Source organism: Elephas maximus, chromosome 4 (genome assembly GCF_024166365.1).
Source record: "Elephas maximus indicus isolate mEleMax1 chromosome 4, mEleMax1 primary haplotype, whole genome shotgun sequence".
Taxonomy (NCBI): Eukaryota; Metazoa; Chordata; class Mammalia; order Proboscidea; family Elephantidae; genus Elephas; species Elephas maximus.
Genome location: NC_064822.1, coordinates 74,174,408 through 74,187,521, shown reverse-complemented (window position 1 = coordinate 74,187,521; position 13,114 = coordinate 74,174,408). Strand labels below are relative to the sequence as shown.

Sequence of the window (13,114 nt, the reverse complement as noted above, 5' to 3'; positions counted from 1 at the left end):
ATTTCCAATTTTAAGGTGTTCCTCAGTGGCCTGGGGCATGTGAGATGTTGGATAACGAAATATGCAGAGTTGCCAGCACTGACCATTTATGGATTACCTAAAATTTCTGATTTTGATCCAGTCTATCCATTTTTGTTTTCTAGTCTCAGTCTGTATTAGACACTCCATTAAATTCTTCCCTCTCTTTACCATTTTTCTTTAGGTATTAACTATCACCAGTCTCTCTTTCTAAACTCAAATTTACAAACATTTCAGTCCCCTTTCCTTTCACTTTACCATTTCTCAGTCTATCTGATTTGCTATCGCTTTACCTTCTCTTTCTATGTAAATATGGAACCCATCAAAGGCAGTGGGTGGCTTTGGTGGTAACCAGCTCAATATCATTTGAACAGGGAAAAAAGCGAAAGAGCCTGATGTTGATTTCTCAGTCTCACTGAGTGTATTATTATTTTCATATTCCATGGGAAGTACACTGACAAATTCATCTTCACTTTCGGGTCTTGCAGAGGCACTGTCCCACCAATATGGCTGCGATGTAGCTTCATAGTCACTACTGTTAAAATCAGGCCAACCAGACGAAATGTTGCCAAAGGGTATTTCTGGAGTTTCATCAGTAAAATGGAAGAGTTTGTCTTTTCCCATTGGATCTCGTGACCTCAGGAATGATTCCTCCGGGAAACTGCCACTCTGTTCCTCCCAATTGTTTTTGTTCAAGTTCACAATACGAACTGAAATATTTCGAGGCGGATAAGGGGCTGTAAGAGAGAGAATTTTCATTTACAAGTATTTTTAACTCTACCCTGGTGAATAGTTAATACACAAGTAGATTTACAACATAAAGTTTAATTTTACTTCTAATATATAGTCAAATTTGTAAAGAACAGCTGTCATTTAAAGACATAGTATTTGTGGGTGATGTACACCTATTAGTGTATCAACAGTAACACTTTAAATACATTAACTTGTGATATTATGCTTGTTGAAATCTGTAATTTAACCTCTTCTGCAGCACAGTTATGCAACTGATCTTCCACTTGTAGGAATCTCTCTCTCTTCCTTTTTTTTTTCCAAATAAGTCTCTGTCCCTGGATTGCACTCACAAAAAAGCAATGATAAGTTTCTTAAGATTCCGTGTGACATAGTTGCATAGTGGAGAGTTGCACATATAAGTTGTCTTTAGGGACATTTCCATACATCTTAGAAATATGGCCTCACTCCTTATCTCTCTAAAATGAAACATCTGAGCATAAAATGAATTTATATTATGGAAGCATGCTCTTCTAGACACAGAACATTATGAAGGCAGACTGCATGGTGTCTTCCTGCAGTATTTTCTATTTTTTTATCCTTCATATACTAGCTCAGTGTTACCCCTTCCACGAAATTCTAATAAAAAATAGTCTCTCCCTCCTTTGTGCTGCCACACATACATATGTTTTACTTATTAAATTTGATTCTTCAGAATACTCACCAGTTCTATGCTGTTTGGGTTCATGACTGACACCACTATACTCCACGAGAGTAGTTTTATTAAAAGTTGCCTCAGATACCAGCTGGAAGGTGATATTGCTATAACATATTCCTGGTAGCCAGTGATTGAATACTGTTTTTCCCCTAAAGAGATCTGTGAAGAGAAAAATCAATTATATTAAAAATATAGTCTACTGAGTGCCACACATTTCTAGAAAGTTCTAAATGTAATTATAATGAAATAGCCATAAGATAATATTTCCTTAACTTCTGTCATAGTCATTAATAAAAAATGGGTAATAAAAAATGGATGAGATCTTGGATTTTGAAACTCAGTATGTGGAGAGTGGGCATAATTAGAGTTAAATTTTTATGGTAAGAACCTTTACAGTGTTAAGTGGAGAAGGTTGTTGTTGTTTAAAGTGCCAGTGAGTTGGTTTTGACTCTTAGCAACCCCTGTGTACAACAGAACAAAAACACTACCTGTTCCTGCACCATCCTCCCAATCATTGCTATGTTTGAGCCCATTGTTGCAGCCACTTTGTCAATCCATCTCATTGAAGATCTTCCTCTTTTTTGTTGACCCTCTACTTTACCAAGCATGATGTCCTACTCCAGGGACTGGTCTCTCCTGATAACATGTCCAAAGCATGTGAGATGTATTCTTGCCATCCTCACTTCTAAAAGCATTCTGACTGTAGTTCTTCCAAGACAGATTTATTTGTTTTTCTGGCAGTCCATGGTATATTCAATATTCTTCACCAACAGTATAATTCAAAGGGATCAATTCTTCTTTGGTCGTCCTTATACACTGTTCAGTTTTCACATGCATATGAGGCGATTGAAAATACCATGGCTTGGCTCAGGCACACCATAGTCCTGAAGGTGACATCTTTGGTTTTTAACACTTTAAAGAGGTAATTTGCAGCAGATTTGCCCAGTGCAATACAGTGCTTGATTTCTTGACTTCTGCTTCCATGTACATTGATTGTGGGTCCAAGTAAAACGAAATCCTTGACAACTTCGATATTTTCTCTATCACGATGTTGCTTATTGGTCCGGTTGTGAGGATTTTTGTTTTCTTTATACTGAGTTGTAATCCATACTTAAGGTTGTATTCTTTGATCATCAATAAATGCTTCAAGTCCTCTCCACATATGGCAAGCAAGTTTGTGTCATCTGCGTATCGTAAGTTGTTAATGAGTCTTCCTCCAATCCTGAAGCTGCATTCTTCATCATATAGTCCAATATCTGGAATTATTTCCTCAGCATACAGATTGAATAAGTTTGGTGAAAGGATACAACCTTGACACACACCTTTCCTGATTTTAAACCATGCCATATCCTATTGTTCTGTTTGAACAATCGCCTCTTGGTCTGTGTACAGGTTCTGCATGAACACAGTAAAGTGTTCTGGAACTCCCATTCTTCACAATGTTATCCATAATTTGTTATGGTGCACACAGTTGAATGCCTTTGCATAGTCAATAAAACGGGTGAACACCTTTCTGGTATTCTCTGCTTTCATCCAAGATACATCTGATATCAGCAATGATATTCCTCTTTCTAAGTCCTCTCCTGAGTCTGGCTTGAATTTCTGGCAGTTCCCTGTTAATGCACTGATGCAACCATTTTTTAATTATCTTCAGTAAAATTTTTCTTGTGCGTGATATTAATGATATTGTTCTACAATTTTTGCACTCTGTTGGATCCCTTTCTTTGGAATGGGCGCACATTTGGATCTCTTCCAGTAGGATGGCCAGGTCTTCCAAATTTCTTGGCATAGATGAGTGAGTTCTTCCATCATTGCATCTATTTGTTGAAACATCTCAAATGGTATTCTGTCATTTCCGGGTGCCTGGTTTTTCACCAATGTCTTCAGTGCAGCTTGGGCATCTTCCTTTAGTTCCATCAGTTCTTGATCATGTACTACCTCCTGAAATGGTTGAATGTTGACCAATTCTTTTTGTTACAGTGACTCTTTGTATTCCTTCCATCTTCTTTTGATGGTTCCTGCATTAACATTTTCCCCATACCCCTACCCTTTGCTGTCAAGCTAATTCTGAACCATAGTGATCCTATAGGAGAGAGTAGAACTACCCCATAGGGTTTCCAAGGAGCAGCTTGTAGATTCAAACTGCTGACCTTTTGTTTAGCAGCAATCTTTTAACCACTGCACCATCAGGGCTCCAGTAGAATCCTTCCAGGTTGCAACTCAAGGCTTGAATTTTTTCTTCACTTCTTTCAGTTTGAGAAATGCCAAGTGTGTTCTTTCCTTTGGTTTTCTAACTCCAGGTCTTTGCACATTTCATTACTATACTTTACTTTGTATTCTCGAGCCTCCCTTTGAAATCTTCTGTTCAGCTCTTTTACTTCATCTTTTCTTCCATTTGCTTTAGCTACTCTATGTTCAAGCAAGTTTCAGAGTCTCTTCCGACATTCATTTTGGTCTTTTCTTTCTTTCTTGTCTTTTTAATGACCTTTAGCTTTCTTCATGTATGATGTCCTTGATGTCATCCTATAACTTGCCTCGTCTTTGGTCATTAGTGTTCAATGTGTCAAATCTATTCTTGAGATGGTCTCTAAATTCAGCTGGGATATACTCAAGCCTGTACTTTGGCTCTCGTGGTCTTGTTTTAATTTTCTTCATCTTCAACTTTGAACTTGCATGTGAGCAATTGTTGGTCTGGTCCACATTAGGCCCCTTGCCTGGCTTTGTTCTGACTGATGATACTGAGCTTCTTCATCATCTGTTTCCACAGATGTAGGTGACTTGATTCCTGTGTATTCTATCCAGTGAGGCTCACATGTATAGTTGTCATTCATGTTGTTGAAAAAGATATTTCCAGTGAGTAAGTCATTGGTCTTGCAAAACTCTATCATGCAATTTCTTGTGTTGTTTCTATCACCAGGGCCATATTTTCCAACTAGTGATCCTCTTTGTTTCTGACTTTTACGTTCCCTTCACCAGTAATTATCAATGAATCTTGATTGCATGTTTGATGACTTTCAAACTGCAGAAGCTGGTAAAAATCTTCCATTTCTTCATCTTTGGCCTTAGTGGTTGTGCATAAATTTGAATAATAGTTGTACTAACTGGTCTTCCTTGTAGACATATGGATACTATCCTGTCACTGACAGCATTGTACTTTAGGATAGATCTTGAAATGTTCTTTTTGACAATGAAGGTGATGCTGTTCTTCTTTAATTTATCATTCCCGGCATAGTAGACCATATGATTGTCCAATTCAAAATGGCCAGTACCAGTCCATTTCAGCTCACTAATTCCTAGGATATCTATCTTCAGGCATTCCAATTCATTTTTGACAACTTCCAATTTTCCTAAATTCACACTTAGTACATTCCACATTCTGATTACTAATAGATGTTTGCAGCGGTTTCTCCACCACTCATCTCTCAGTTTATCATACTGTGGTGGCTTGCGTGTTGCTGTGATGCTGGAAGCTATGTCACAGGTATTTCAAATATCAGCAGGGTCACCCATGGTGGACAGGTTTCAGCAGAGCTTCCAGATTAAGACAGACTAGGAAGAAGGACCTAGCGATCCGCTTCTGAAACAAAGTTGGCCAGTGAAAACGTGTGGATAGCAGTAGAACATTGTCTGATACAGTGCCAGAAGACAAGATCCTCAGGTTGGAAGGCATTCAAAATACAGTGGAGGAAGAGCTGCTTTCTCAAGGCAGAGTTGACCTTAATGATGTGGGTGGAGTCAAGCTTTCGGGACCTTCATTTACTGATGTGGCACTACTCAAAATGAGAAGAAACAGTGGAGATGATAATGTGCAGAAATTCTAGAGATTTGATTTATGTTTGCTATTTGATTTAAGATTAAAAACCCAAGGTATTTTACCATTTTAAGATATAGGGAAAAAAAAAAAAAAAAGATTTTACCAGAAACGCTTTCACTCTGGCTCACGTATAAAAATTAGCTTATTTTAAATGTAGACTGGTGTTTCCACCAATTGGCAAATAGGACCTACTCAAAGAAAGAATAAATAAAAATTTGGATTCAGTTTGGAAAACATTAAAGAAAACAATTATAAATTTAAAAGTCCAATCCAAGTTAAAAGCAAACAAGGGAAAAGAAACCAAAAGCTTCCCTTATTGAATTAAAAATTTGAAAAATAGTTAAGAAATATATTGACTTAAAAAATGGGAGCATATTAATTAACTTATTTTTAAACTTACAGTTCTTAACCAAAGTTTCAGTGACTGCTTTTGAATCATTCATGAACTTGTATTTGCATGTGATCAATAAACAAATAATATACTACTCACTAACATTCAGAAAATCTGTTTTTATTTAAAATAAAAAAATACAAAAATTTGTGGAGCCTGTGTTTATGTTTACTGAACTTTGTTTTAATTTTTTTTAAAAATCCTTAAATAGTATATATTTAAACACAGTCTGACCTATAGGGTCGCTATGAGTCAGAATCGACTCAGGCAACAGGTTTGGTTTTTGGTTCTCACCAAAAAGGTTCTCTGAAGAAGGAAGTTTGTAAATGCTGCAAGTCAAAGTAACGTTCTTCTAGATACCATGCCCTATGTGCTGCAGTGGAGTCCCTAGGGTGGTTTAAACAGTTAATGCACTTGGCTGCTAACTAAAAGGTTGTAGGCTTGAATCCATCCAGAAGCACCTTGGAAGAAAGGCCTGGTGATCTACTTCTGGAAGACCACTACCATTGAAAATCCTATGGGGGGCAGTTTTACCCTGAAACCTTGGGGTCGCCATGAGTTGGAATCAACTTGACAGCAGCTAGTTTTATATGCGCCTCAGTACTCATTCTCTACCATTATGTTTCCAGTTATAACCAGTCAACTTTGATACCATCCCTTATCAGCCCTGCAGAGATGTTTGTGTCTTGACAGTATTCAAGTTCCTTCCCTTGGATTCTCTCCCAATGAAGCTGAATTCTCTCTTTGTCTCTGTTTCTCTTCATCTCTCTCTATTTCTGTCTATCTGCCTCTTTCTCTTTCTGGCACACACACACATAGTCTGCCTAGAGAGAGTGACTTGATTCTTTGGAAAAATTTGAATAATTAATTCCCCTGGGCCCTCTTCTCTCCTCACCCCACAGGGCTCCACATCGAGGCAGTCAAAACTGGAAAACAAATTTTCGTATATTACTGCAATCATTTAATTTGGTATACAGATAAATACATACAAAGGAACCAAAAATTGTAGTCTTTTGCATTTCAGGATAATCTTTGGAACATCTCCAAGTCCAACACGTGAAGGGTGCCCCTCTAGCTTCCCAGTCCTAGAAATAATCTTTTTAACATACCCAGAAGGATTTGGCTATGTAGGTGCTTAGGTGAATTAGTTAAGTTTGAATTTATTTTCTGCACCAGACACGCTACCTTTAGGAAGAATATCATATAAATGATAATAATTTAACAATTTCTCATGCTATAAGCAATTAACTAATGATCCAGATGTTCTAAGACTCTTCCTAACAAGATTTTCATGGATCAATCATTATTTTTAATGATTCATTCATAGGTCAAACAGTGAATTATGAAACCTCTCTAGAGGAGGAGAGAAGACCATTTTGCAAAAGTCGTGTAACAAGTAAGAGTCAGTCCTCACACATTCCCCCTTCCTTTTTTCTCTTACCTTTATATAGTATTGTCCGGAAGTCTTTACCTTCCCAGTAGCTTATGTTTACTCTTGTGAAAACATTATATTTTTCTGGATAATGAATCTCAAAGAGGACTCCTGTTTCAGGAGAAGGCTTATAATCATATATTGAAACACTCGTTACAGGCAGAGGTTCTAAAGAAGGGAAGTAAATGGAGAAAGGAAAAAAGCAATTATCAATACTTGGGAGTACCAAGGATTACCCTGACTAACCAAAAACCAAAACAAACCTATTGCCATCGTATCGATTCTGACTCATAGCGACCCTATAGGACAAAGTAGAACTGCCCCATAGGGTTACCAAGGAGTGGCTGGTGGATTCAAACTGCCAAAGCAGGGATTACAACTTCGCAAATATTTTTTTTCTCTGTAAGCACTAAACTTTTCAGTGTTCATGGACTGAGTGTTATCTCTAGCACTAACTGAAAAAGCACATCATATGCGGTGCTTTCTGTCTTTTGGAGCCCTGGTGGCACAGCAGTTAAATGATATGGCTCGAAACCAAAAGGTCGGCAGTTTAGATTCACCAGCTGCTCCTTGGGTACACTATGGGGCAGTTCCACTCTGTCCTATAGGGTTGCAATGGGCTGGAATGGACTCAATGGCCACAGGTTTGGTTTTTAGTTTTCTGTCTTTCGGAGCCTTAATGGTGCAGTGGTTAAGAGCTTGGCTGATAACTTAAAGGTAGGCAGTTCAAATCTACAGCTGCTCCTTGGAAACCCCATGGGGCAGTTCTATTCTGTCCTGTAGGGTCGCTATGAGCTGGACTGGACTTGACTCGCTTGCAACAGGGTCTATCTTTCAGGGTAACTTTCCTATTCTTTTTTTTTTGGCTTTTTTCCAGTTGCCTTTTTCAATAATCTTGAAATCTAGGAAGAGAAAATATTATCTCCATTCAACAGATAAAAATACTGATAAATCAGAATCTTTAAATTACCTGTCAAAGGTAATTTAGCAAGATTGTGCCAGAGTCTATATCACCAGATTCCTAAGTTCATTTTTCTTTTCTCCAAGCCAACAAAGTTTGATATTCTTAAGAGGCCAATAACAGAAAATAAGTTTTGACTGTGACCAAGGGTAAATGTTATTCTGATCATTTATTTCTTGGTGTGAACTTAGCACTTATTTTTCTGTATTAAGTACAAGATTGCAAATCTTCCCATGTTGTGTACATTATAGTTTACAGTGGTTTATTTAACCACTCTATATACAGAAGTTGAAAACCCTGGCGGTGTAGTGGTTAAGTGCTACAGCTGCTAACCAAGAGGTCAGCAGTTCGAATCCACCAGGCACTCCTTGGAAATTCTGTGGGGCAGTTCTACTCTGTTCTATAGGGTTGCTATGAGTTGGAATCGACTTGACGGCAGTGGGTTTTTATATACAGAAGTTTAAAAAACATTCATTTCTCTTTTACTTGAGTCGTTAATTCATCACAATTTTTTAAATATTCATTTTTTTTTACCATAACTGATATATGTCTGCATCCGCTCCACGCCCCAACCTCCAGCAAAAAGACATAGCCCCTCCCCACTTCTGAAGGACCTGTTGGATAAGTTTCACTTACATTAATTTTATTCCAGAAAAGCATTTAAATAGGCTGGTTTGGAGTCAACTATTGTGCTATAGAAAAAATAACTTTAGAGTTTTAGAATTGAAAGCATTCTTGGACATCATCTATAACCTAAACTAAAGCAAAAGCCTTAGGTTAAATTTTACGCTTTTAAAATTTCAGTTTCAATAACTTAAGATACCAAAATTTGACTTTGTTCATTTAACACATAATTACTGATTACCTACTTTGTCTCAATCCACAGCCAAATAAACTTCATTTTATCCTTCGAAGTCCTTACCAATTCTTTTTTTTTTTTGGTGAAAATATAGCCATACATTTCAACAATTTGTACATGAACAACTCAGTGACATTGATTGCATCTTCACTCTCCTTTTCTGAAATTTTCCTCCCCGGTTAACATAAACTCATTGCCCCCTAAGCTTCCTATCTAAACTTTTGAGTTGCTGTTGTTAATTTCGTCTCATAAAGATAGCTCTTTAAAAGAGCACAATGTTCAAGGCAATCATTCTTTACTAATTAAGCTAAATTATTGTTTGGTTTATAGAAGGCTTCAGTGATATTTTTGGTTTAAGGTTTAAAGATTATATCAGGGCAATAGTTTCAACAGTTCATACAGCCTCTATGGCTCCAGAAAGTCTGAATTCCATGAGAATTTTAAATTCTGTTCAGCATCTACCCCTCCCACCCCCTACTTTCAGGATTCTTCTGTAGAATCCTTGATCAAAACTTTCAGTAATGGTAGCCGTGCACCATCAAGTTCTGTTCTCATGGCAAAAGAGGCAGTTATTCATGAAGATAACCAGACAATCTGTTTCTTCCTCCAATTTCTGATTCTTCCTCTGCTGCTCAGGGTGAATGCAGACTATTGTTGTACCTTGGGATGGCAGCTTGCTAGCTTTTAAGGGTCTCATCTATTCTTACTTTTGATTATAGAGATCCAGAAAGGATTGAAGCTACATGTTAAAGCTTTGATTTTTCCTAGATTTTTTTCAGAAACCACGCCAACATCTATGAAATCAAAAGGCCTTCAAATTGCAGCATATACTGTGATCATGTCTCTGTAGACTACGTGCTCTGTTCTCTGGTTAAAAGTTTCTATTTTGTTTTTGTTTCATCTCTGGTCTTCCTACTTACAGGTAACACTTAAAGAGCAAACTCACTTATGTTTCAGGTAAGCAAACAAACAAAACCCCTGAGACTTTGAGTATTTTTCTTTTATTTAATCTCAAAGAAGTTTTGAACTATTTGCATTTCTTTCTTTCAATGCAGCCCAATTACTAACCTGCAGAGTCTACCTAATTCAGCTATTGGATCTAAGAGAACCAAAATGAAAGCTAATAGCAAAAGGCAGCCACAGAGCAGTGACTCTTCCATTGCTGAAGTCCCATTTATAACCTCATCAGGGTTCTGTGTACTGAAAAGAGAAGTTAGGGGACCACACAATCATTCATACCCTGGGCCATGAAATCTGCACATCAAAGCCATGGTTAAGCTTTGAAATTTAAGTGATACGTGAGGATTAGAGCACAGATCATTTATTTTCTGATCTTTTTTGGCTGCTGCATGTTACTTAAACTTTAAACTAAGAGAATTTTTTAAATGTCTATTTACATGTTTGCTTATATATTTCCTTCAGCCTCAACTTAAATGACCCAGGTCAGTTGTAAATCCTACAGTCTATGCCGGGGCATTATGGTGGTATATTCAATTCCAGAAATACACATTTCAGTAGAACTCAAATGCATGCTCTAAAAATATTTTACTATCTCTCAGATTACTTCCCTCACTATTTTTCTTTTTAGGAATTAAGTGATGTGGCATAAGCCAGAGCTGTGTTGTTTGGTGATGACAAGGTTAAATCCTGATCTAGTTCATAACTCCTGTCCCTGCAATCTGTCTCATGTACTTCCCTTTCTTGTCTTAGGAACAAGGCTAGGCAGGACAGAGAAATGAAGTTGCTAGAAAATGTAAATCAAGAAGGAGGTTGATTATCTTTTCACAGGTCGCTGGGCATTCAGCTCCCTTCTTCTTAGAACTGCTTGTTTGATTCTTTTGCCTATTTCATAGATTCTTTTTCCATCTTCTCCCACTAATTCGTGATGCACCCTTTGCATATATAACATTTCCATGATTTTTTTTTTATTGTATCTTGTGTCTTCTTTCTGATTCACCTTTCTTCTTGCTGAAACATGTCTATGAATATTTCTTCAAGTTAGAGTTATAGTATTAATTCTTTCAGATTTTGTATATTTGAAAATGTCTTCATTTTATCTTTACTCTTGATGTAGTTTAGCTGGGTATAAAATTCTAAGTAGACGGGGTTTGCCTTGATACTTTGAAGATGTTGCTTCACGGTCTTTTGCACCAATTATTGCAGAAGAGAATAATGCTGTCAGTCTAATTGTTATTCCTTTGTAGATTTTACGATTTTTCTTTCTGATGCATTTTAAACTTTTTATTTATCCTTTGATAATCTGCAGTTTCACCATAATATACCTAGGGGTGGTCTTATTTTTTAATTTTCCTACTCAGTACTTGGAATGCTCTGCCTATCTGTAGATTTTCGTCATTCTTCAAATCTTGGAAATTCTCAATAATCACCTCTTCAAATATTGCACCTGTCATTCCCTCTGTTCTCTTTTTCTTGAACTTGTAAGCCCCCTTGGAACCTCTCTCACCTCCATGTCTCTGAACTCTATCACTGTGCCTGATTATGAGGTAATTGCCTAATCTGTTCTACTCTCTTTTGCTTCTGATCCCTTGAGTAACTTTCTATTTGATGTCGTTTGTACTGCTTATATTTACTGATCATATATTACATGCTACACATTCTGCTAAGTGAATTATTTTACAAAAACCCCTACCAAGTAGGTATCAAAATTATCTCAATATTAAATATTATAATTAACATTTTAAATTAATTTGAATCACTGTAGTTTTCATTTCCAAAATTTGTATTTATGTTTATTGTATAAATTTTGTTTTATTGGTACCAGTTTTTATTTCATTATTTCTTGTTCTTTTAAATTGGATGTTATTCTTTCATTTATCTCATTGAATATCAGAAATTTTTGTAAATTTTTAGTCAGATTGGTATATACAATATAATGTAAAGTGGTACAGTTGTTATTTTGATGTATATATATTTTTAGCATGGTTTTCTTTGTGTGTTTTGGAATATAGACTATAGACTCTTTTATGCCTTTTCATCCCCCATCTCTTGCTTATCCCTTGCTGTTGAGGCAATTTAGCCATTGTCTTCTCTTAGCCCATCAGAGCTCCCAGTCTAAAATCAGGGTCTATAACATTATTTTGGAGTTCTTGATATTGTGGGTGATATAGTGGCTATCACAGATTCACTGGGTCAAGGCTTGGTCCTTGGTAGTAAGATTGGATCTGTGCCCCCTGCTTCCCAGGCATCTATATATGCTTCTTTCTCAACCTTTGCTCTAAGCAGAGAATCTGGCTCTGTGCCATATCTAGTGTGAAGCATTCCAGTCCCTCTTACTCTACTAGGGCCAAATGCAATACTGTCTTCTTCCAGGCCCACACCACAGAAGGCCCAGAGCTTCAACCCACTTCCCTACCTTGCATTTCTGTTCTGTTTCTGACTATCTTGTTTTTGAACGTGGAAATGTACTTTTGGTTTTCTTTTTCCTTTGTGGTAGAAGCAAAGGGTATGTGACAAAGCAGGGATTTACTGCATTATTTTTAACTAGAAATCAACATTAAATTCTTTTTTTTAATAAAAATACCTTTAAAATATCATTTTATCATATATAATATGTGTTCCCATATAATAAAAACCATTACTCAAAATGAGGAATATTTAATGCTCTTTAACTTTGAACCATTCATGAGCGATCAGGAATAAGGAATTCAAAAAATTTCTATATGTGACCCTCTCAAATAGGACACCAGGAAACAAATGTACAGCAGCATCTGTTTGAAGTGAACAAAAGTAGCCCTGTACTTCTTAGTAACTCCTGATTACCAAAGGATGCTTCTTCCTGAGATGATTCTGTTTTGCTAGAATAAAAACTAAAGAAGCCGTTGGGTCAGTGATCAGTAACTTTTGTTTCTGATGTGACGAAACTTAGGAATGTGTCTCTTCTAATATAGTCCTCTTGAGGGAGAAAACCTGGGATTAGGCCCTCAATTCTGATGGCAGGAGCAGAAAAAGGCCACTAGAAGACCAATCCGGGGTTCCAGGCCAGAGTTGCTGCCCTGTGTTTAGATGATGATTCGAGACCTGACTTGACTCCTCAGCTACATCCAAATAGGCCAATGAGATGAGTGGCCAGCAGCAGCCCACCTGGTCCAAGAGAGTGGCTACCATCATACTCACCACCTTAGTTTAAGTCATCTTTCCTTTCCCAGGATATTTCCACAGATTTCTAAATTAT

General features: G+C 37.0%; 1 protein-coding gene across 1 annotated transcript in view; it reads right to left on the bottom strand.

Moving 5' to 3' along the window:
* PTPRO (protein tyrosine phosphatase receptor type O) overlaps positions 1 to 13,114 on the bottom strand; it is a 274,139-nt gene that overhangs the window by 94,174 nt on the left and 166,851 nt on the right. The window contains exons 3-5 of the mRNA XM_049882551.1: positions 7,112 to 7,270; positions 1,472 to 1,624; positions 312 to 755 (exon numbers count right to left, since the gene is read on the bottom strand). Of these exons, the coding sequence (XP_049738508.1) occupies positions 312 to 755; positions 1,472 to 1,624; positions 7,112 to 7,270 (756 nt within the window). The remainder of the gene's footprint in view (positions 1 to 311; positions 756 to 1,471; positions 1,625 to 7,111; positions 7,271 to 13,114) is intronic.